General features: G+C 37.3%; 1 protein-coding gene across 1 annotated transcript in view; it reads right to left on the reverse strand.

Moving 5' to 3' along the window:
- The window catches only part of USH2A (usherin), a 602,856-nt gene that overhangs the window by 428,122 nt on the left and 151,249 nt on the right, over positions 1-23,485 (reverse strand). The window contains exon 13 of the mRNA XM_081823209.1: positions 20,278-20,508. Within this exon, the coding sequence (XP_081679335.1) occupies positions 20,278-20,508 (231 nt within the window). The remainder of the gene's footprint in view (positions 1-20,277; positions 20,509-23,485) is intronic.

A 23,485-nucleotide genomic window follows, 5' to 3' on the forward strand; every position in this document is an offset into this window, starting at 1 on the left:
TTATAATGGACCCTTGAGCCACAGCTGACTCTAGGTGTTGAATGTTTTTCCCCCTTTATAGAGAAAAAAAAAGATAAAAATTCATTTTCTTTCCCTCTAGCCCTAGGACTATATGCCTGTGTATTGCTATTAACTTACAGACTTACCGTTCAACATGCTTGATGATAACACTAATAACAGTATTTTATCACCTGGAATATAGACAAAGCAAGATCCTAACTTAGAACAGACCATAGTGTTGATGTTTATATGGGCTTCCTAAAATGTACTTCTAAATAGATTTAATTCAGTGAGTTCAAAACCTATCAGCCAGATTTTTGATAATATGATCCTGCTGTTCAGTACTTTTCCCGAGTCCTAATTTACATGAACGTTGATCTGATCTCATGCTTTACCTAAAAAAAGCTCTGCAGAGTCATACGTCACCTCTTTACTCTTCCCAATTTGGGGGAACACACACCCAAAATTAATTAGAAGGTAATTAACCAACTTTATGAAAAATTTAAAATGAATTTCCTTCAAATAAGGGCTGCTCTAAATGTATTTAAAATAAAACAGGTTATTCTAATCCTTATCAAATGTGATCAAAGGCAATTAGAATTTCTTTTTTTTGTTGTTGGACAATTTGAGTTTCTTAACATGAGGTGTAGAAATAATAATTTGATAATAGACGTTAGGAAAATAAGATTTTCATTTTGCTGAATAGAAAAATAATTAACATGAATCGCTGTTCACCTGCTGAGGCTCATTAGAATACAGTCTCCATGAAGGCAGGGATTTTGCTTATTTTGTTCCTTAGTGGCATGCATGGTGCCTGGCACATAGTAAATGTTCAGTAAATATTCTGAATGAAGTTGAGTGATTTATATGAAATATTTATATAGAGTACCGTACCTCCTTGACTTCTTAAAGTCATGGATTATGCCTTGTTTGCTTAGGCATCTTTATACTTTAACGCAATGCCTGGTACTTTGTTGTTGTTCAATAAATATTTGTTTAAAAAGAAAAAAGAAAAGCTTTCCCATGTGGGTGGGTGTATGAATAGAGCCGTAGTAAGGCCCTCTCTCACACAGAGCTGCACTCTGATCTCATGTTTTGAGTTCTGAAATTATCCCCAGAAGGCCTCTGTGTAAATGAGCCTACAGTCCTGGTAAGGACAAGAAAAGCGCAGAAACATGTTGCTACCATTGACATACTAGGAAAGTGACATCTGTCAGATTGGCCTACTGTCCAGATGAGGGGCCCGGAGGGATGGGCCACAAGACAGGTACATTTTAGCTTAAGAAAAGCAGTCAACTGCCCCAAGGGGATCAGATGGAGGAGGAGGTCTTGGGAAACAGTCTCCAGAACAGGCCCAAGTCACCCCAGGTGGACTTGATGGCTGCAGGCGAGAGAGAGAGAAACAGAGAGACAGAGAGACAGAGAGAGCAAGCACGAGCGTGCGCACTGAGCTGGGCTGCAGGGATGCCAAAGGCCCTGGGCCTGCTCCAGTTTGGTCCTGGGGTTGGCTCTGCTTCCACAACAGAGGTTTCATCAGTAACAACATATGTCTTTCCTCCACAGATGAAGTAGAATTGCTCCCTTGGGAGATTTACTTCTTTGCATTTTAAACTCTGTGACTAACTTAAAAAAAAATGGGGGCGGGGGCAGAGATCCCATTGACTCAAATTACAGTTTTCATTCTCCATCAACCTTCATAATATGGCAAATAGACTCTGTTACTTGATGTGCTGAAAAAGTAAGACATGGAGTATATTATGCAACTTCCTGCAACTCTAATTAAGATTCTTACCATTTTGAACCTGCAATATACACACGTTAAGCTCAGAAGAAAACAAAAATTAGAGCCTCTTTCAACATTATGCACAGGGGGCCATTAAGCTTTTCTGTATCCTCCTAGTAAGCATCCCTGCTGCAGTCTTCCTACAGGAATGCCACTGGGGGGTACTCTGGGCTCTGTGGGGGACGATGGCACCCTACTGAGCATGGCAGGAGTCTATAGAGGCTGGAATTTTCCTAAAATCGCCTCCATTCCTTCATCAGACTCAGCATACATACTAAGAGCCTTTCAATACAGCCCGCCTCTTGAATTATTTCTCTGCACAATTTGTGTGCATGGTTCAAGGAGCCCAAAAAGTTTTCCCAGATGTCATGAGGCTCTTGGCAGCCAATCAAGGGGCCTTTGCTTGGTAACATATTGGTATCAGCTACCTCCCTCTGTTGGGAAAACAATTTTCCTTATACAAAGTATTGTAACAGTCTGCAAGTCTGTCTCCTCCACTGGATTTTGAGTTCCTTATATTTTTGAGATCTGAGAATCTGACATATTCTAACACGGAACAACATACTTCCCCACCCCTACCCCCACTCAAAGTTGATGCTAAGTTACAGCTTATAGTTTATTTCTTTGAACAGATCAAGGTGCTTTGACATCTCTTTTCTCATTTGATCCTCATTGTCAGTCTGGCAATAAAACAGAAGATATTATGGTTTTCATTCTACTGATGAGGAATATGAAATTCATAAAAGGTGAAACTGAAATATCTCCACCACCAGGTAATGGTAAAGGCAGAATCTTACCATATTCACACTACCTCTAGAGACTATATTTGGTTTGGCAATGATTTCTCAAAACTTAATACCAAAATGTTGAACTTATTCTATAGTTGTAAATAGCAGGAGACAGATATAATAGATACAATAAAATAGATATAAGATCAATCATATTTCTTGTTCCTTTATATAAACAAAATTGCTAGTTGGTCTATATTTTATGCATCAACCAATTCTCATCTCAGCTAATTAATATGAAAAAAGGAAACTTATGGGCATGTTTGGTACCTTAAAAGCCAAAAGGAAAAAAAAAACCCAACTGTTTCAAAAATAACTTCCTACAGTAAAAATCGTATTACAAATGAAAAGTTAGCAAGAGTCCACAGAAAATAGATTGGCAGAAAATCTGAAGGACTGGCTTCTACTCCTGCTTGTCTGTTCCCAGGCCACTTAGCAGTTTTGTCTAATTGGGGTAGGGGTGGAGGGAAGCAACAACATTTAACATTTTCTCTGAAATTCCATTTCCTGGGGCACCTGGGTGGCTCAGTCGGTTAAGTCTCTGCCTTTGGCTCAGGTCATGATCCCAGGGTCCTGGCATCGAGTCCCCGCATCAGGCGCCCTGCCCAGCAGGGAGTCTGTGGCTCCCCCTTCTGCTCGCTCATGCTCATGCTCTCTCTCATTATCTCTGTCTCTCTCAAATAAATAAAATATTTTTATAAAAAATGAAATTCCATTTCCTGAGCTGGAAAACCAGTTGATACTCCCCCTATTTCCTAAGATTGTTGAGAGATCAGTAAAACAATATAGGAATAAGTATTTGAAATACGCTAACACATTATGCAAATGGAAACTCCTTTAATTATTAACCCCCTGGATTCGGATCTGATTTGTTTTCAATTTTAACATTCCTCTACCAATTTTAACTCCACAGCTTAATGACACTTGGTATCATACAATTTTAAATATTTAAATTTTACCTAATTTAATCTAATATTTAACCTGAATTTCCCCCCACATGTTTTAAACCCATTACTTCTTGAAGTGTCTGTGTGGACTAATGAGAAAAATAGGTCCCTCTCCTCTCCATAACACCTCTTTATGCATCTGTAAACAGTTATCATGTGTCCCCTCTGCCTTCTCTTAAGATTGAACATTCTCAGGTCTCTCAGCCTTTTCTTAGAGGCCCCATTTTCAAAGCCCTTCATCATTTTTTGTTGCTCTCTTTTGAAACCTCTGGCAAATTTGCCTATGGTTTAAAAAGTGTGCCATCCCAAATGGAACATGGTACTCCTATCAAGGGCTAAGGATTGCCAAGCAGAGTCCAATAATCACATTATTTATTTTATCCTTGACAATTCTGCTAATGCAACACAAGGTAGCAATTGCCTTTTTTCTTTCTTCTTCTTCTTCTTCTTTTTTTTTTTAACAGCATCACACTATGGACTTCTTCTAAGATGTTAACTGGTGTAAATTAGAGCTCCTGAGGACAGGAATTAGTAAAATTAACTTACTAATCTTTCCTTTAGTCACATTACCTAGGGCAGCATTTCATAAATATTATGTGCTTAACAAATAGAGTGGTTTCATGAATCTTACTTGTACCTACAAATGGTAATATTTATTTATTTTTTGATTTGATGAAAAATATGATCCTTCATTTATGATTGAAACATATGGAGGAGTAGAAAATCCACAGCTGACTCCTGTGGGGTTATTAAAAAACACACAAACACAATAAAATTAGCCTTTTAAAGGCAAATAATTAGAATGACAGGTAAAGGAAATTTTTACTAAATTTTATTTACATAATATAGCTTTTCATTTACATGGAAGTTTCTGGAAACTCCACCAGAATACCAGAAACACAAACCATGAAACTAATGACCAATTAACTTAAAATCAATTACTGTATGTAATGTGATAGATGACCTTATGGAATTTAGCTGGACGGTCAAACTTGCTTTATACTTGCTTTTGTAGGACCAAATCTAGAGAAAATATGAAAGGATTTGGCAAGGTCAGTGACTACAACCCAGGAAGCCTTGATCTTCCATTGTATCTGCTGAGCAGAAAAAAAAATCCTACCTGCTGTTCTGACTGTCAAAATGCAAGCCAGGAACCCAGTAGCTATATCAGGACTTCCTTCAGGGGGAACTAGTAAATGAGAGCAAAAAACGTAATCTCATGCAGATCAGGGATTGGATTTAAAGGAATCTGAGGTAGTGATGATACCTTTTTATCCTGTAAGTATTATGAACATTTTATCGTATCAGACTGACTAAGAATCTGTTGCCACAATGTTACACAGTGAGAAAATATCAAGTGCATCAGTAACAATGTAGCTAATCTTCCTTAACTATTCAGATGAGTAATAACCCATAGTTTTAAATACAGCCCTTTCAGAGGAGAGGGAAGAAAGATCAGGGAAAGAGCAAAAGATTCTCCTAGAATTTTAACCATCCCAGAATAAATTATGCATCCTGGACTACAGATTTTAAAAAATACTTGGCAAACATACTTTAGTATGGCTTTTCATTGAAAATATACAAAACCAAACTAACCAAAAAACATTTCACTATAGCTTTAAGAATATCATTGGCTAAAATGAATACATATCTTTGGAGAATAAGCCCCAAGAAATTATGATTGCTCAGTAATTGAGTATGTATTAGAAATTTCCATTATACTAGAAATTTTAGAAAGGGCCTAAAAATTATAAACTATATTTTAAAAATAGTTTACTCAGGTAGCAGGACAAAGAGTTATAAATATGATACAATCCAACCACCAATTTCAGCTCTTCACCTACCTGACCACTGGTCAACCTTTTATACTAGTGACCATTATGGAATATTACAGAATTCATCAACCTTTCCTTGACTTTCAGGTAGGTCCTTTATCTGCATTTGAGCTATTCCTTCTTGGTTGTCTTTTACTATCCCGAATGCCTTCTATCCCCCCAAGGTCTATTCTTGACTGTAAGTCATTGAACGCATTCCCATGGCTTCAACTTCTATTCACATGCTGGTGAATTCTTTTTAAGACTCTCTGGTTACATATTCAGACTCAAGCTACCTTGAACAGAAGAAGGAACTTATTATTCAAAGATAATGGTGTGTTCTGGAACTCAAGTCCAGGGACACGGCCCAGCCTAGGAAAGGTCTTTGCATAGGGAGTGAGAAAACCTTCAGGCATGTTCTCCTTCTACTTCTCTCTCTGTCTTCCTGTCTCTCTTTAACAGCTTTAGTTCTCTATTTCCTCCCACCCCACAGCAGTAGACATAAAGGTTAAGTTCAAGAGATAAGATAGACTGATTGGTTAGTTCTGAATTCCAATTCCAAATTCCTATGAAAACTAGATCAGTTCCATTGGGTCAGGCATTCATACTTGTCCTAACAGTGATCAAGGGTCTATGTCACACATGTCCCTCCCTGGGGGAGGCAGAGGTAATGTGGTAAGATGGAGTAGTTGTGTGCAGACCAAGAGCTTAAAGGATGTCTGAATCAACCGCCAAATCTATGTCTACAGCTCAAACTATTTTTTTTTAAGGTTATGTCCTAATCTAGTATTTGAGGATTTTTTATTATTGTTGAGTGCTTAGCTTTGGCTATAGCACATGACTGAGCAGAAAAATAGCAGTATACTATAATGGTTAAAAGTAGTCAAACAGCCATGGATTCTATTCTGCATAAGGCCTTTGAGATCAGGAAACAAGTCTACTAGATTCCAGCTACAGTCTCATTGTCCATACAGTGTCTGGTGCACAAAACGCTACCAACAACAACAGCAAGAACAAAGTAAATGGAGAAATTAATCACTTTTGAAAACTAACAGACACTGCTAGCATCCTTTCCTGAGATGTGATGTTTAAAAAGCTTTCATTTCATATACGCAGTTTAAATAAGTAGTAATCCTAAGTATATTGTCTTACACGTGCCCACAAAACGGAGATAATGTGGCATATTAGATACAAGGGAAAAAAAAGAAAACTCAAAATAAGATACTTGCTGGAACTTTTTAATGAGGCATTAACAACTCTGTAAATGAAAGTTCTAATTTGCACAGTTTTATGAAGCAAACAAGGAGAGAACAGCATCAGATTTGGCTGTTGCTTGTTGTCTCCACTCAACACATTTTAAGTGAGTGTCAAATTGATTTTGCAATAGTTAATTATATTTCTTTAATTTTTTGACTACTGAATTTATAACTATGCAGAAGAAATCAGTTTTCAGCAAACTAGTTTTCTCAGTTAAACTTAATAGCATAGCACATTAACACCAATTACGCAAGCTATGAAAAATGCATGACAGAGGCGCAACAGAATCAAAGAACTGGTCAACTGCATATTCAAATGTGTATTTCATATTTTTGCTGATTAAATTTCTTCTTGTGATAAAATGCCTGAAAAATGGACAAACCACAGCTCTCTGCGTTCATAAAAATTTCTTTCCTAATGTCAATGAGATCAGAAGAAATCCCTTTCTGTAGAGGAAAAAAAAAACTATTTTGTTGAAATTGTACAGATTCTTGCTGTCAGCATAGTTTAGTAAAAGTCATTTTCCTACGCTTTAAAGTATATAGTGGATACCAATTTATTTCAGTGAAATTTGCAGTGTTGAGCCTAATCTAAAGTATATACACTGCTTACATCTTTATCTAAAGGAGTTCAGGACCACGGGGCGCCTGAGTGGCTCAGTCGTTAAGCGTCTGCCTTCGGCTCAGGTCATGGTCCCAGGGTCCTGGGATCGAGCCCCACATAGAGCCCCACATCGGGCTCCCTTCTCTGCAGGAAGCCTGCTTCTCCCTCCCCCACTCTCCCTGCTTGTGTTCCTGCTCTCGCTATCTCTCTCTCTGTCAAATAAATAAAATCTAAATAAAAATTAAAATTAAAAAAATAAAGGAGTTCAGGACCAGTAAGTTAAATAATATAAAAACCAGTTGATTTTTCTCTAAATAAAGTTAAAGCAATTTTCCATCACAATGTAGATCAATGGTTCTCATTATTGCAAGAATCACCTGGAGTTCTTTTTCTTTTACCCATTTTATTGAAGTATAAATTACATGCAATAAACTACATTCATTTAAAGGATACAGGTCAATAAATTTTGAAAGGTGTTACCTGTAAAACCACCACTATGATTATTACAAAATATTTCCATCATCCCCTCTTTCTCAGCCTCAAGGAATCATTTAACTTTTTGTTACAATAGTTCGTATTTTTTGAGAATTACCATTAAGTACTCTTCTGCCTTCTTTACTCAGCCTGTCAACAGAGATTGATCCATGTTGTTGTTTGTATCAGTAGTTTATTCCTTTGTACTGTTGAGGAGTATCTCATTGTATGGACATACCATAGTTTGTTTATCCATTCACCTATTGATGCATATTTGTGTTGTTTCTAGTTTGGGGCCATGGTGAGTATAGCTATGAATATTTATGGGCATGCCTTTTGTACAGATAAATTCTTTCATTTCTCTTAGACAAATACCCCTGAGAGGAATGGCTGGGTCATATAGTACGTGCATGCTGAACTGAGTCCATATTGAGATCTTGTCAAATGCAAATTTCTAGCTATTTCCCCAGCAATTAGGATCTGTGGTAGAATTCAGAATTTGCTTTTTTTTTTTTTTTAACCCCTTATTCGGGCTAATTCTTATAAAGAAGGTCTCCTAACATTTTGTGAGACATTCTGTTGACAAACTAACAGATGATTGAATGAAATGGTCACTTTTAATCAGTCAATCTATAAAAAGTATATGCACAATCTTAGTAAAAATATCAGTTTAATTTAGCAAACCCTTAGTAAAAGCATACTTGGCATCAGCCCCCAGCCTGCAGAGTGATCTTATAAAAATGGTAAAATTAAGTTCAAAATCCTAAATATGGTGGTCCGAAAAGTACAAGATTGGCCCCTCCTTCTTGTATTTCAACCTCATCAAATACCATTCCTTCCTTGCTTTTTGTGCTCTGGCTATATTGGATTCTTCCGGTTTTGCTTGTTTGTTCATGTTTGTTTTTTCATACACCGTGTTATCTCCCATACCAAGGCACTTATGCATGCCATTTTCTCTATCTGAGGTGCTCTACTTGTGTTTCTTGCCTAGCTACCTCAAACTGCATTTTTTAGATGATAAAACTCTTCCTTTGGGAGGACTTCATGAATCCTCCAGAGTGGGTTAAATGCTCCTGTTATCTGTTATGAGTTTTCTACATCTTACTTTTGGACTCCACATACTTGAAATCTTTTTTTTTTTTTTTGGCAACTTTTCAAATTGAAGTATAACTTAACAATAAAGTGGACACATTATCAGGGCATATTTTGGTGGACATTTACAAAGTAAACACACATCTAAACACCTCTCAGAACAATGTATAGAATAATTCCACAACCTCAGGAACCTCCTTTTTCTCTTCCTTTTAGTTATTACCCCTTCTTATCCTATTACCACTGATCCATTTCTCTATTTTTGAAACTTACATAAATGGAATACTAGATTCTTTTGTTTCTAGTTTCTTTCACCCAGTGGTAGATCATGAGATTTATCCATGTTGTGTGAAGCAATAGTTGGTTCATTTTTACTTGGTCCTATTTCTTGGTATTCCTGGTAATTTTGGATTGAATATAAGATATCATGTATAAAAAATTATAGACTCTTGTTGATGTTATCTCCTTTTAGCAAATATTGAAATATTTTTGGCAGGCAGATAACCTTTATCCTATCAGAAGTTGAGATGGGTTGAGGCTTTACTTCAGGCTTTGAGAAGACCCGTCTGTTTCTGGTTTACTCTTACTGATAGGATTTCAATGGATAGCCTGGCATATTTACCAGACCCTTCCTTCTTGGTAGGCCCTGAACTCTAATTTCTAGTCTCTCAAGCCATGCTTTCATTTTCCTAAGACTATGCAATCTGGGAACTAGCAAATAAAACAGAAAGAAAAAGCAAAGATAAATTAAAGTCTCACCTAAATGGTTTTCCTTATTTCTCAGGTCTTAATCTCCCATGTCCATGCAGTCCTAGTTACTCAGTAATGTCTTTGAACAATCATATTTTTAAGAAATTCTATCCAGTTTCTTTTCTTTTTTTCTTTCAGCATGAGGATTTTTTGATATCCTTCGCAGCTGAAAACAGCTCTGTCTCTCATAGCTGGAGACATAAATCACTTATAATTATCTAATTACATGTTTGAAGCATGATTTCGCTGCAAGACTAAGCTCCCTAAGGTTAGGTACTCTACCTGTTTTGCTCAATACTCTTTCTAAAACACCAATTATAGCATCTGGCAAATGGGGTGAAATTGAGAAAAATCTGCATATGGGCTGATAAAATGATTGAGTTCTTTCATCTAAACGTAGATAGAGAAAGCAGAGCCAAAAGTCTTGAAAAACAGCTCGCAGAAAATTGCAGGGGGAACCTAGTGAGATATATTGGGTTTCTTCATATTTTTAAAAGGATATAATGGTGCCATTACTATTTAGGGGCACATAGGGTGGGGATTAGGAAAAGTTTCATTTTGAAAATTATTGATAATCTTGAAGAAAGCATTTCAAATGAAGAAGTGGGAGGAAAAAATGTAAGTGACCGATGGAGGAGTGATTGGTAGTGAGGAAATGAACATGCAGAGCATCTTAGTTTTTAAGAAGACTGGATTATGAAGAAAAGAGAGGAAATAGATTTACAAGTACATGTTAAAATGTAAAGGTAGCCACCAGACACGCAGAAATAAGATGTAGAGCATCTAAGTCTCTTGATAAAGGAGAGAGGCGACTAAAAACACAAAGGTCAGAAGTTCACAGATTGAATAAAATGAAGTGAAGTCTCAGAGATATGTAGTAAAGAGAAGTTATAAAGGAGTAGAGTCAAGATTTATGTGGTTTAGGCACATAAAATACATATATGAATGGAAAGGCACATGATGTGGAAATCCTGAATGAAAAAACTGTCAGCCATAAATGCATGTATAACAATGACCACAAATATATTGTGTGCCAATCCTTTACGGTGATTCCTGCACTGAAACCTTACAGTAATCCATTTTACGGATGAAGACACTGAGCGATGGGGCTGGGAAGGGATTCATGCCAAGTTGCACACTGCATGGTGGGGAAGCCAGATTTTAAACATGGGAAGTCTGACTTCAGAACCTGCTCTTCGCGCTGCCCTCACTGCTGTCTTCCTTCTGCACTATAGTGAACACCAGCATCAATACGTTCACTGCCCTTGAAATAGGACTCAATCAGTTTGATGCTGTTCATCCATCCATAGCATTGATCACTGTTGTTTATAAAGCACTTTCGAGATTAAAAGTGCTTTTTATTGTACTCTATATGTTTATTATGACTGTCATCTTAAACCTATTGCAATAAGCCCTAATGATATGTATACGTAAAATTATCAACATATTCATTAACCTCAAAATTTAATAAGCCTACGGAGATCCTGTATCTAAGAGATGTGCAACACCTCGTTTCCAACAACACATTGTGAGGGCTATAGGGCAGAGAACAACTCCTATAGAGCACTCTAGCTATAACAATTGACGCAGAAGGAACTCCACCTTATCTGATAACTAAGGACCCATTAATAACAATTTCTCCTTGTCTCAAGTACTATATAGCTTAAAACATACTTTCTTACACATCGTAGGCCAATAGAGGCTAAAAAAATTGAGTTATCCCTCTAGGCTATCACAACTTCCAACGGGGTAGCTTTCAAAATTATGTAATATATTCTAATGCACAGGGAATCTTACCATTAATTCATTCTTGTAGCTAAGCAATCTTTCTTACAGATTTTCCTTTTTTTATCTAACTCATTTAGCTAATTCTTTATTCAACAAACATTTATTGAACATCTGGTCCTATGCTGTGCAAGGACAAATGTTGTAACAGAAGAAAACAGTCATCAGTTCAGTTGGCTTGGGATCTAGGTAAGTGAACAAGCCATTCTAATAGAGTGTGGTAGGGATTAAAATAGAGACATTCTCGTTTTCTGTGGTAGGATAGAGGAGAGGCCCCTAAGCTAGATTTGGCACTGGGGCGAGGGGGAGGCTATTTGGAGGAACAGCTCAGCTGACACTTTAATGATGGGTAGGAATTAGCCCAGTGAAAGGAAGGAGAAGCATCTGCAAGTAAGGGAGGGCATTGCAGGCAAAAGCATGGATTGAAGACCCAGGCATCTAAGACAGCAAGGCACATTCAAACAGCAGGGACTGAAAGGCAGTCATAGAGCCAAGAGGAAACCAGGAGGTATATGGATGGAAAAATGAGGCTGGAAAGGTAAGCAGAAGAGTTCATGCAGGGCATCTCGATGTTGGAAACTACTGAAAAGTTTAAAGCAAGAAAATGGCAAGACAGATCATTAGTTAGAAAAACAGCCTAGATAAGAGTGAAACTGTTGGTATGGAGACCCACAACAGAGACCCAGATTAGAGAGTAGCTATAGGACCAGTGGATGGTTCCAAGAGATATATCGGAGGAAGAATGGCCAGAGAAGGAACAATGGATGAAATGTCAGAAAGGGAGTGAGAAATTATATTCAAGAAACTTCCCAGGTTTCTATCTCAGGCAATTAGTAATATTCACTTTGGTAGATACAGTGGTAAGCACAGAAGAAGGAATGGATTTCCAGGGAGAAAAATGAAGGAAGCAGAAGCCAAGAAAGAGGCATCTGCATTCTTTTTCAATTTTCTGCCTGTTTGGGAGGGAAGATCATTATATCATTCATTCCCACAAATTTCCCACAAGTCCCTATCTTTCCTTTACAAAATTCTCCCTGGACTCCCTTTGTTTGTGAGGATGACATGGCCACCATTACCAGAGATGACTTAGGTGACCTGAATGTCTATAAGGGTGCTTGTCCCCCTCCTTCCTCCTTATGACTCTCTTTTTTTGCACTTAAGTTCAAAGGACTTCCAAACTGAGGCTGCTCCTCAGTGAAGAAAATGTACGTAACTGAGTTTCCCTCCTTTTTAAAAAAAAAAAAAAAAAAAAAAGCTTTGAGAGAGAGAGCACACATGTGTGTAAGCATGGTGGGAGAGGGGCAGAAGGAGAGGGAGAATCTCAAGCAGACTCCCCGCTGAACTCCGAGCCCTACCCAGGGCTTGATCCCGTGACCCTGAGATCATGACCTGAGCTGAAGTCAAGAGTCAGACGCTTCACTGACGGAGCCTCCCAGGTGCCCCCTGAGTTTCCCTTCCTGAATCTCCAAACACCTGAGGACTATGTTTATGAGCTTCCTTCAATGTGTAGAACTTAAATGTGGCCTGCATAATTGCACTTCATATTGCCCCACTCAAATGGAATGCCTGGTGCATGATTTCATAAGACATTTCTTCAGAATATTAGAACATAGTTTTGAAAGATATGGCATTTTGGCATTGATATTATTTGAAATCTAATCTGAGTAGAAATGAAATTAATCTATACTCTCCTGTAGGTGTTATATTTATCCCAACAGACATAACAGTAAGTATAGATCTTTAAATATCTTTAATTTTTTTCCAAAAATATATATAAAATAATTCATTTTATTTGATTGTTTCATAGGGGCTAGTTTCTCTGTCATTGCTGACCATTATGATTCTTTTTCTGCTCACAGTTCCTCTTTCTACCTATTTAAGGATGAAAAGAAAACTAAAATTAATCTCTATTATATTGATGCTGAATGTCATTAAGAGATGGAGAATTTTTTTTTTCTTCAGCAAAGAAGCTTCGGGAAGTTTTTTAGATGGCTAACATATCGTAAGAAAAAGACATTGGACAATTTATGTAGGTAAATGTGAGACCACATAGAAAACCTGAGGACATAGTGGACCCATGGGGTGTTTGAGAATGTAGTGTGAGAATGTGGGAACAAACGTGCACTGTGTATAGCAGGTGACCATATATTTTGGTGTGATTGTAACAGAGAAGGAAAATGCAGACCCTTAAAGCTGATTCAAAGAGTTATCAACTAACAGAAACAGTTTGCACCAAATGTAAGTATTATTCTATCCTGTTGGCATGATCAATGCTGACTTGGCTAACTGAACACATAAATCCCTCTTGGGAAAACCTAGATGCTGTTTCAAGATATTTTCATTTATTAAACATTACTGTCTATTTTGTTGTGTTAGTTCTCTCCTGTTTCTTTTACCTGAGCTAACCTGTACTCACCTTTAGGGTTTTGTTTTGTTTTGTTTTAAGATTTAATGTATTTATTTGAGAGAGAGAATGAGAGAGAGAGAGAGGCTGAGCAGGGAGAGGGGCAGAAGGGAAGCTGACTCCCTGCTAAGCAGGGAGCCCAATGCGGGGCTCCATCCCAGGACTCCCAGATCATGACCTGAGCGGAAGGCAGATGCTTAACCGACTGAGCCACCCAGGCACCTGATCTTTAGGGTTCTTGGCATTAGGCAGAAGAAAGAAAAATGTACTGTTAAAGATGAAATTATATATTAATTTAAGAAACTAAGACTAGACTCTTAACCAAAAATAGGCAAACTATCAACATGACGTCTGTTCTTGTAAATAAAGTGTTTTTACCCAAAAAACTAGACTATCCTTATGTGTTTCTATATAACCTATGGCTGTTTTCATACCACCATGGCAAGTTGAGGCATTGGGACAGAGACCTCATGGCTTGCAAGCAGACAATATTTAATGTCTGGACATTTACAGATTGACACTGCACAAGTTAAAAGGGTGGAGGGAGGGTTCTTCATGCAAAGAGAAACTTACAATTTCATTCAATTTGACCAGTGGAGCAAGACCAAACTGGTAAAAGAAAAAGTCATGTGCTGAGATGATTCTTTTGTGAAATCAGAGCTAAAATTCGAAAGTGAACCTGAAATGACTCCCACACCAAACCCACCATTAACATTTCAAACACGAGGGGACATGATGGAAATGGGCTTCAAAATGTGTCACTTTAAAAAATACAAGGGTTAAGACACACGCAGTCATAAATTGGCCTTGATGATGAATTTGGCGAATGGGGAGAAACGTGGTCCTTTCCCCTCCAGCGATGTTATCATTACACATCTCCACGAAAGACGGCAAAAACAAAACAATTTTAACCCTTACTTCTTAATATCCCTCATCACCATGGGTTAGTCTGACTTCTGTGATTCTCAAAAGACAGGCATTTGGATCCTTGCCCCTACCAGTCCATACAGATACACTCAACCAGACATTCACACTCTCTTCTGATTCTGTCACAACCAGAAACACACCAGGAGCTTCTTTCTTCCCCAAGAGCCACTTCTCTACTTTGGTCCCAAGTTCCATGTTTACTCTTGCCTTTATTTTTCCGTATCATTACTGCCTGTTCATCAAACTGCTAGGCCATATAGTCAATTCATGTATTTGTTTTTCAATAACTACGACTAAGATCTAACATCAAAGGTAAAATAAAACTTGTGATTTAAATCTGCCTTGTAAGGACTTGGCATTTTATTTAGTTTGTTGTTTTTGTTGTTGGTGGTGTTTTGTTTGTTTTTTAAGCACTTTCTGGCAAAAGGACTTGCTCTCAGTCAGAGGACAACAAATATTGGGTACCAAGGGTGTTGAAGGTCAGAATTAATATGCTTTTACTAATGAGTCTATCTGATGTTTTCCCTGCTTGCACCTTCCCTATAACTGCGTATAATCAGCTTTCCTTTAATGAAGTGTTTAAAGGTCCCAGCTCACTAGAAATAATAAATAATAATAAAGCATATATATCATAAAGTAAAAAAAATATAAAATACATGCTTTTAAGGAATATTGATTCAGGGAGTTGCATTTCTCTTTTCATAGGTCGGTCATTAATTGCATTTCTGTTTCCTAAAGCATTCAAGTTCAGTCATTTTGGGGAAGGCAACTACTAGGAGACAAAAATGTATGACAATCATTTAGTGTCCTTGAACAGCATTATTATGAAGAAAGTGTACAGAGTTCTCATCTGCAAGATATTCAACATCAGTAATCACATTTCTCGTGAAGACAAATAAAAGGGAATTACATCCAGGTGCACATGTATGCTCATCTCCCCAGTGGTTTGCTACAAAGATCTCCCCAAAGGCAGTCCCTGATTTCTGGGCAGGGTCACCGTAAAGGCAGTTTAAAAGGCTGGTGTGATTGGCATCTGGATACTACAATCGTCAAATCTCCCCCCAAATGATCATGGACCTGTTTTCGCTAATAGGAAGAAAAAGTGACAAGGAGAGAGAGGGTCACCTTTGGAATGCCAATCTGAGCGGTAGTTTAGTTCGCTGTTTTTACCAGGATCCTTTGGATTACTAGCGTTACATGGAAAGGACTAAATTCTTTGTAAAAATCAAGTGGATTTACTCTGCATTCCTGAAAAAAATGAGCAATTTTTTTTTTCCCTCTGAAGACACAATGATCACCCTGTCCAGCTGCAGTAGGGAATGTTCTATTTGTTACTCCTGTTCTGGAAGGAGAAAGTACTGTTAACCCCATGTGACCAGAAGAATATTTTACAATGAGTGTTTACATTATTTTCTAGATATAATATTAAGAACTTCTATTGAATTTGCTGCTTCTTTTTATGCTCCAACATAACCCAAGAATTGTATATCCATTTCTATATCAAGTATTTCTCTCCATATCATTTGAATTACCCCTTAAATTGTAAACATATTATATGAAAAAAATCATAACTGAACAATTTACTTGAAAATCTAGTTGTTTTTAAACTCACAGCAATAGCCTCTACTTTGACTTTTTGAAGCTACATAAATATGCTATATTCACTGATTGGATTTTTAGAAGTTAGAGGCATCGGTCATTTAGTGCAATCCTCAATTTAATAAATGAGTATGATTAGACCCACAGAAAAATCATTTATCCAATGTTTCAATACTAGGTAGATTAATTTTACTATTTTTAATAACAAAATTAAATAACACATTTTAATATAGAAGCTGCATATTACTCATACCCTAAATAGAACATTTAGGTACACACATCTTACATTACATGTAACAGCAGATGAATTAAGAGAATATTGATTTTAGAAATTTCAGAAGACTCTTAGAAAAGCTCCTGTCTCATAGTAAACACTTAACAAACATTTGTTAAATGACTAACAGTTAATAGCTAAAGTTTAATGTCTTCTAAGTAATCTGTGTGATAGACACTGTGCAGGGTTCGCAAGGTGGGCTATTGCCTTTCATTCTCACCTACTTCTAGACATGAGTATTGTAAGCAGTATTATTATGCCAATTTTAAAGAAAAGGAAACAAAGGCACAAAAACGATTAAGTGGTTTGTCTATAAACAATGGGGCCTAGATCTGAAACTTATTAGTCTGCTCCCAAAACACTCACTCCTAATTATAGAGAAGTGGGGAAATTAATACCTGATCTTAAATTTAAACTGTGATGTAAATGACTGATAATATACCCTTCCTGAAGATTAGATTTTTGAAAGAACACTTGTAGCCAAAAGGAAAAGGGACCAAAAACAGATCCTAAGAAAGCTATATCTGGTGAATTGTTCTGCCCAGAGGTAAATTTTGATAGAGTTCATTTACAATATAAAGCTAAGTAATTTATAATATTAAGCAACATGTTAGAACATATACTCATATTTTTGAATTGTTTTCATTATATCATATGAGATATGAGATAAAATCAATGAGATAAAAACATTTAAAGCAAATATGAAGAGGGGTGAGTTATATAGGAGATTCCCTTCTTGAACTGTAATACTGAGATTGTTTATATTGAGACTTTCAATACATTGTTCATGACTATGGAACATGCTATGAATGTATTTATAAGTCTTGTCATCAATGGGTGAAATCTAATTTCTTATATCTATATATAACATGTACAGTAATATACATTACTGTATATTTTGTCTTTGAATATTATTTGATATCTCCATTCATATTTCAGGAGTCCTTTTAGTTAGAGTTTGATATTTTAAAATGAATAATTCAAAATAAAAGCAGATCTTAGCTCTTATAATTATTCACTTATTAAATATAATTAATCATTTTAGAGATTTCTAAAACTTACTCTTTAAATTTGCCAGAATATAAAAAAACTGCATGAAATATATAGAAATTGAGTTGATAGCACCATTTGCATATAGCATTTCAGCTCATTTAAAATAATTTCATTCAGACATTAAGCATCAAGCTTCTAGGAACATTCTGGAATCAATTGCTATGGAAAGAAAAGTGATCCCTAGATGGCTTTGGGTATGCAAGCAAATAAATAAGGCCAACCCTATTTACTATTCATACCTGAAAAGCCAACAACTTAGAGACAAATCCAAAAAAGTTTCGTGGTGTTAGGTAAGGAATAGCTGAGTGATAATTATTTTACCTCCCATCCTTATTGATTAATTTTAGATACTTCTTATTCTACAACTCCCAAAGAACTGTCCACGTATGCGCCTTCCCTCCGCGGCAAAGCACCAGCATTTGAATCAGAAGCTTCCAATTCACATTTCAACCCTGAACTTGAGTAGCTATGGTACCTGAGTCTCACTTCCTCTGTACTCAGAGGGTAAAATTTCCTACCTACAAGCTTGTAGAGGGATTGAATTAAATAATAATTAAGTAAAACAAGCGGAAGATGCTAATTATACAAGTACCTCTCTGCTTAGGAAAGATGCAAGCATATTTGAGAAAGCTATTGTACTGGTTTTGCAAACTTGTCCTAGCTTATTAATTGGGTAAACTTCATTTAACCATGGCTCAGCTCAATACAATTATTCAACCAACCCTGCCAATTGAACCAAAGGGTCAAACCAATGAATTGATGCAGACCCTGTTTAAAAGTTAAAGAGAACCTTAAAAGTAAGGCAAAGCTGCTAATAAAAAGGAGCTAGTAATGCCCCAGAACGTGCCTGAATGCAGAAGAACATCTTATTCTCTGGGAATCACCAAACCTCCAGGGAGCAGTTCAAGCCAAAATTGTGATCTCCCCGCCTTGTCCTTCAAATGATGTGTACTCCAAACACATTTTCTATGCAGCTGGAGGCTTTGTTATAGACAGAAGGATCTTGCTTAGTGAGGCCGGTGTTTATGGCCTAACTTTTTTAAAGAGGAATTTGGAAAACTTCCCAGATGCTACATCTGCCCCTAGCCCTTGCACCTCAGAGTATAAGGCTGGCTAGGGAGAGCGTGAAGATGACTAAATTTATTAACGGTGGATGGGCCACTCTATCTTTCACTGCAACAACAGTAGGTGATCCCATCAAAAATCTGTCTACTGGCTAGCCAGCAAATCCGAGTTGACATGCTTGCAGCAGATACACTCCGCTTAATGGAAACAAATGTTGTTTCCTCGAAGAAACACACTGCAAGCCAAATGTTGGACCAGGAAGGCAATTTCTACTTCCATTTGAGCAAAGGCTTTTCAACTTTGTATCTATAGGCTTTTTAACTTCCTTTTCCACATTACCTATTTTTCCTTTCTTTTCCTTCCTTTCTTTGACATTTACGAATATTAAGCAGAAGTTGAACGCTTCATGATTGCTTAGTGGTTGAATATCTAATACTCAGTGGGAATTTCGAGGCACCAGGCCACTAGGTAAGCAGGCATTCGCCTCAATATATCTCTGCTAGGACATCATTCATTACAAATGTGCATCAGCAGCCAGCCTCACTTCAGAGCAAACTATTTACTATTTTAAATAAAAATAAAGCAATAATATTTGAGCCACATTTTATAGCTCAAATTCCACTTCATCGTCCTCAACACATGCAACATTTTCAAGACTATTTGCTCCAAAATGACTTTCTCCAGGATCGAATGAATATCGTTATGAGTTTGCAGAATCATATGTATCTTATATTTTGTACATTTTTTAAAAAATTAGGAAAGGGACGTATGCAACATAAATAGTTCCAGTTTTCTGCAATTATAGTGAAATAGTGCTTTTAGAAACTCGAATTTGGAAAGGTAACAGGACTTCTGGAGTACTGTAGGACCAGCAAGACCAGGAGTTGGGTGAGACAAATGAGGCAGGTTTATAGAGCCCTGCAAGTGAGGGATAGAGCCTGTCTTCATTGAAAATTTTGGCATTTTATTGGGGAATTTTTTGGCATTGATTTTCATTTTTAAAAATATATCATATGAAAATACTATTTTTGTTGATTTCTGAGGTGTTGTGTGTGTGTGTGTGTGTGTGTGTACCTGAAGCAAGCACCTCACTTACCCATACTGCCAACATATCCATAGAAGGTACGTTTCCCCAAAATTAGTTTTTCCCATAATGTTCTCCAAAAAAACCTACTGATAGTTTTTTGCTTAAAAAAAGTGACAAATAAGGATCAGGCATACTAAGCTAAGCAAAGTTAGCTTTCTTATAATTGCTTTTAGAGGTTTTAATAACCTGATGTATACTGAGAATCTCCCCAGCACAGGGCATTTCTCAAACTCATCTGCCTACAGAAGTCTTTTTCTATAGAGTAGGTAAAGTAGTCTGAGGAATACATTCTGGTAAATGGTGTCCAAGAGTCATTTCCAGCATATACTTTGATATAATAAGGCTACCTTCCCACATCTATATTTTTCTTTTCTTTCTTCTACTTACCCACATCTCCCCACACAGAATACTAAAAAGATGGACAAGTTGACACATCAAGATGAAGTTATAAAAGGTCTGAATTAGTATTTCTGTGAACAGGCATAGTAAAAATTCACTCTGAAGGGATATCAAAATAACAAGAAACACCTTGGCGCTTAGCGCCTCTTCAACAGAGTGATGTCAAAAACACTTACCGGTAAAGTCTGTATTGACTGGGTGTGTGGAACTGGGAAATTTATAATATCCATTCCCTATGAAACGAATTCCTTTCATCATCATTGCCGTGGGAGCTGGGAGAGATGACTCTCTTCTTTCCAGCTGATACACAGGAGAAGGTCCATTGAGTTCTTCAGGTGGGAGCCATCTAACACGGATGGTTGTGCTGTTGATTCCTTCCACCACAGGAGGTTTCAGTTGGGTTGGTGCTAAATGTCAAAAACACTTGTTACATTCAAGAACTTAGCGTCTATCTCTAGACACAGTTATTCACACACAGGTACACATGCACTTGTGTACATCATACTCGAGATCAAATCAGTTGTGGTCTCAAGTCTTTACATGGCTCTAGGAACTGAAGACACAATAGAGTTTATCTTAAATGTGACTAAACACCATGAAAAAATAGGTACCATAAAAGTTTGAGGATTAAACAAAATTGCCTCTTGCAGATAATTTCTCTATTCTTTCTCACTCAGGAAAAGACACTTCACATTATAGTCTGTTGACTAAAGTCTGTTGACCCAGATTCCCTTTACCAAGCTGGTACCACAATGCTGCAATGTATCTGTCTCTAATGGCTCGTGGTTGCTCCCTTTTCTGGAAAATTCCCTTGCCTGAGTGGACACTATCTCACCCAGAAGCTACAAGATCCCTCATGAAACCTGCAGTCTGTGACTAGCCGTGACTACCGCCGGTGATGACTGATCACAAAGGGCAGAGCCCCTCGTCTTAACATGGCTTCAACTTATGGCCGTAATTCACAGAGGCCAACAAAGTAAAGGAAATGATTGAAATGGTCTAATTCGTGAGACGAGAGAGTGTGGGGTCTGAAAAGAACCCGGCCACAGTGAGTAGTCACTAATTCATGCCAGCCAATGGATAATGCAGGAACGATGACCCAAAGTTGCCAGATCTTTTACTTTGTTAACCATAGTCATTTATGTGTAATTTTTCTGATTTTTGAAGCTTAGCAACTGGTTTAAATGAAAACAAACAAATAAGCAAAACCACTCTGAAAGCCCAACAGAGCATCCACAAGAAGAAAAGGAGCCTGTGAGCTCAGGGGTTTATGAACTCCGGTCCAGGTTCAACAGACTCAGGGCAGCCCCCTGTGCCCTAAAATGACCACAATACCTCCCGGGCCTGTGCCTAGCAGCAGTGAATGCCCAGTGCCCAAGCACACACTGAGGCCTTGGCATACTTCGAGGTCCTGGGACCCTGGTAATTCTCTGGAGGCTTCTGGGAAACTCCAGGAATGAGTAACAGAAATAGAGATTTTCCCGACAACCTGCTGGAAAGGGGGTCAGGGTAACAACTGAGTTAATAAAAATAAAGTTTTGTTTTGATTTTTCTTCTTTTATTTTTATTTAATTTCAAGTTAGTTAACATATGGTATATTATTAGTTTCAGGGGTAGAATTTAACAATTCATCAGTTGCATATAACACCCAGTGCTCATTACATCAAGTGCCATCCTGATTTTTCTTCTTAAACAGTTGAGTGTGTAGGCTGCGATTCATTCCCACTCTTAGTGGTTTGGCTGGATTTGAGAGGTACCATCAAAGAAAGGAACAAATGTTATTATCACCAAGCCTACTTTTTCAGGGTCTAAACCAAAGCTGTGGACTCTTAATTTACACCTTTGTTAATATAGCCTTCTGCATACACAAAGTCTTTCCCTGTTTCAATAAACATAAATTAAATTGATATGAATATAAGAATTGATATCCTTAAACCATGAAAGACAATTCACCTTAAAACAGCTTAGAACAAGTACTATCTGTTACTTTCTAGAAAGCTCGGCCAGCTTTCCAAAGAGAAACAATTAATTGTGATTCTATTTTAACTTTTCGTAAAGTAGAGGGCACTGAGCAAAATGTTCATCAACTTAGAAAGATAATTAACAATTCTGTTCATCTTCTGCCACTACAAACCATGTGATGTTTTTATTTTTATATATGTATGGATCTGTAAATTTTATGCATGATTTCCTTTAGCATTCCTTGCCAAAAATAGTAAATGGTGGGCTCTCAAAGATTTCACTCTACAAGCTATGCCCCATCTTCAATATAATCCAAAACAAAATAAAGAGCTGACCATCTAGAAATTTCTCTCCCCTCAAGTTTCTCTTCAGTGTTTGGAATTCCATTCCTGTATTAAAATTTAAGCATTGGCTACGAGCTTAACAGGGGAAGAAGGATTGTCAAAAATTTTTGAGTCCTGGGTTCAGGGAAGCAATGGAGGACCAATTACATAATTTTTTATTATCTAAAATTTGCTATTTAAAAGCACAAAAGAAGGGTGTCTGGATGGCTCAGTCAGTTGAGCATCCAACACTTGATTTCGGCTCAGGTCATGATCTCAGGGTTGTGAGATCGAGCCCCACGTTGGGCTCCGCACTCATTGTGGAGTCTGCTTGAGATGTCCTCTCTCCCTCTCCCTCTGCCCCTCCCCCCAGCTCTGTCTCTCAAGTAAATAAATAAATCCTTTAAATAAATAAAAGCACAAAAGAGGGATTTTGAACTCTTCTATTTTCTATATTCCACATAGGATTCCCTAGGGTTCTGGGACAAAAGGATTTGACATTTTAATTTGAAGAATACCATCTATTCCAATGATATCTAATGGAACATTCTCTAATGATGGAAATGTTCTAGATCCATGTTGTCTAATATGGTAGGCATTAGCCACATATGGATAGTTAGCACTTGATATGTGGTTAATGAGACTGAGGAATGGAAGTTTACATTTTATTTAATCTTAATTAATTTTATTTTAAGTTTAAATAGTCATAAATGGCTAGCATGGCTACCATACTGGATAGCAAAGACCTAGAGAATCACAAACTATACATTTTTGGTGCGTTGAGAATAGGATTTCCATTTTAACTAAATATTTAGAGAAATTAAGAATATACCTCCTGTACTTCTAAAGAACTAAAGAGTTTTATCCTTGTTTTTTTTTTAATTTTTTTTTTAAGATTTTATTTATTTATTTGAGAGAGAGAGAATGAGAGACAGAGAGCATGAGAGGGAGGAGGGTCAGAGGGAGAAGTAGACTCCCCGCTGAGCAGGGAGCCCGATGCGGGACTTGATCCTGGGACTCCAGGATCATGACCTGAGCCGAAGGCAGTCGCTTAACCAACTGAGCCACCCAGGCACCCAGAGTTTTATCCTTGTTTAAA

The sequence above is a fragment of the Leptonychotes weddellii genome, chromosome 6, assembly GCF_054177405.1.
Source record: "Leptonychotes weddellii isolate Sample4059 chromosome 6, ASM5417740v2, whole genome shotgun sequence".
NCBI classification, from domain to species: Eukaryota; Metazoa; Chordata; class Mammalia; order Carnivora; family Phocidae; genus Leptonychotes; species Leptonychotes weddellii.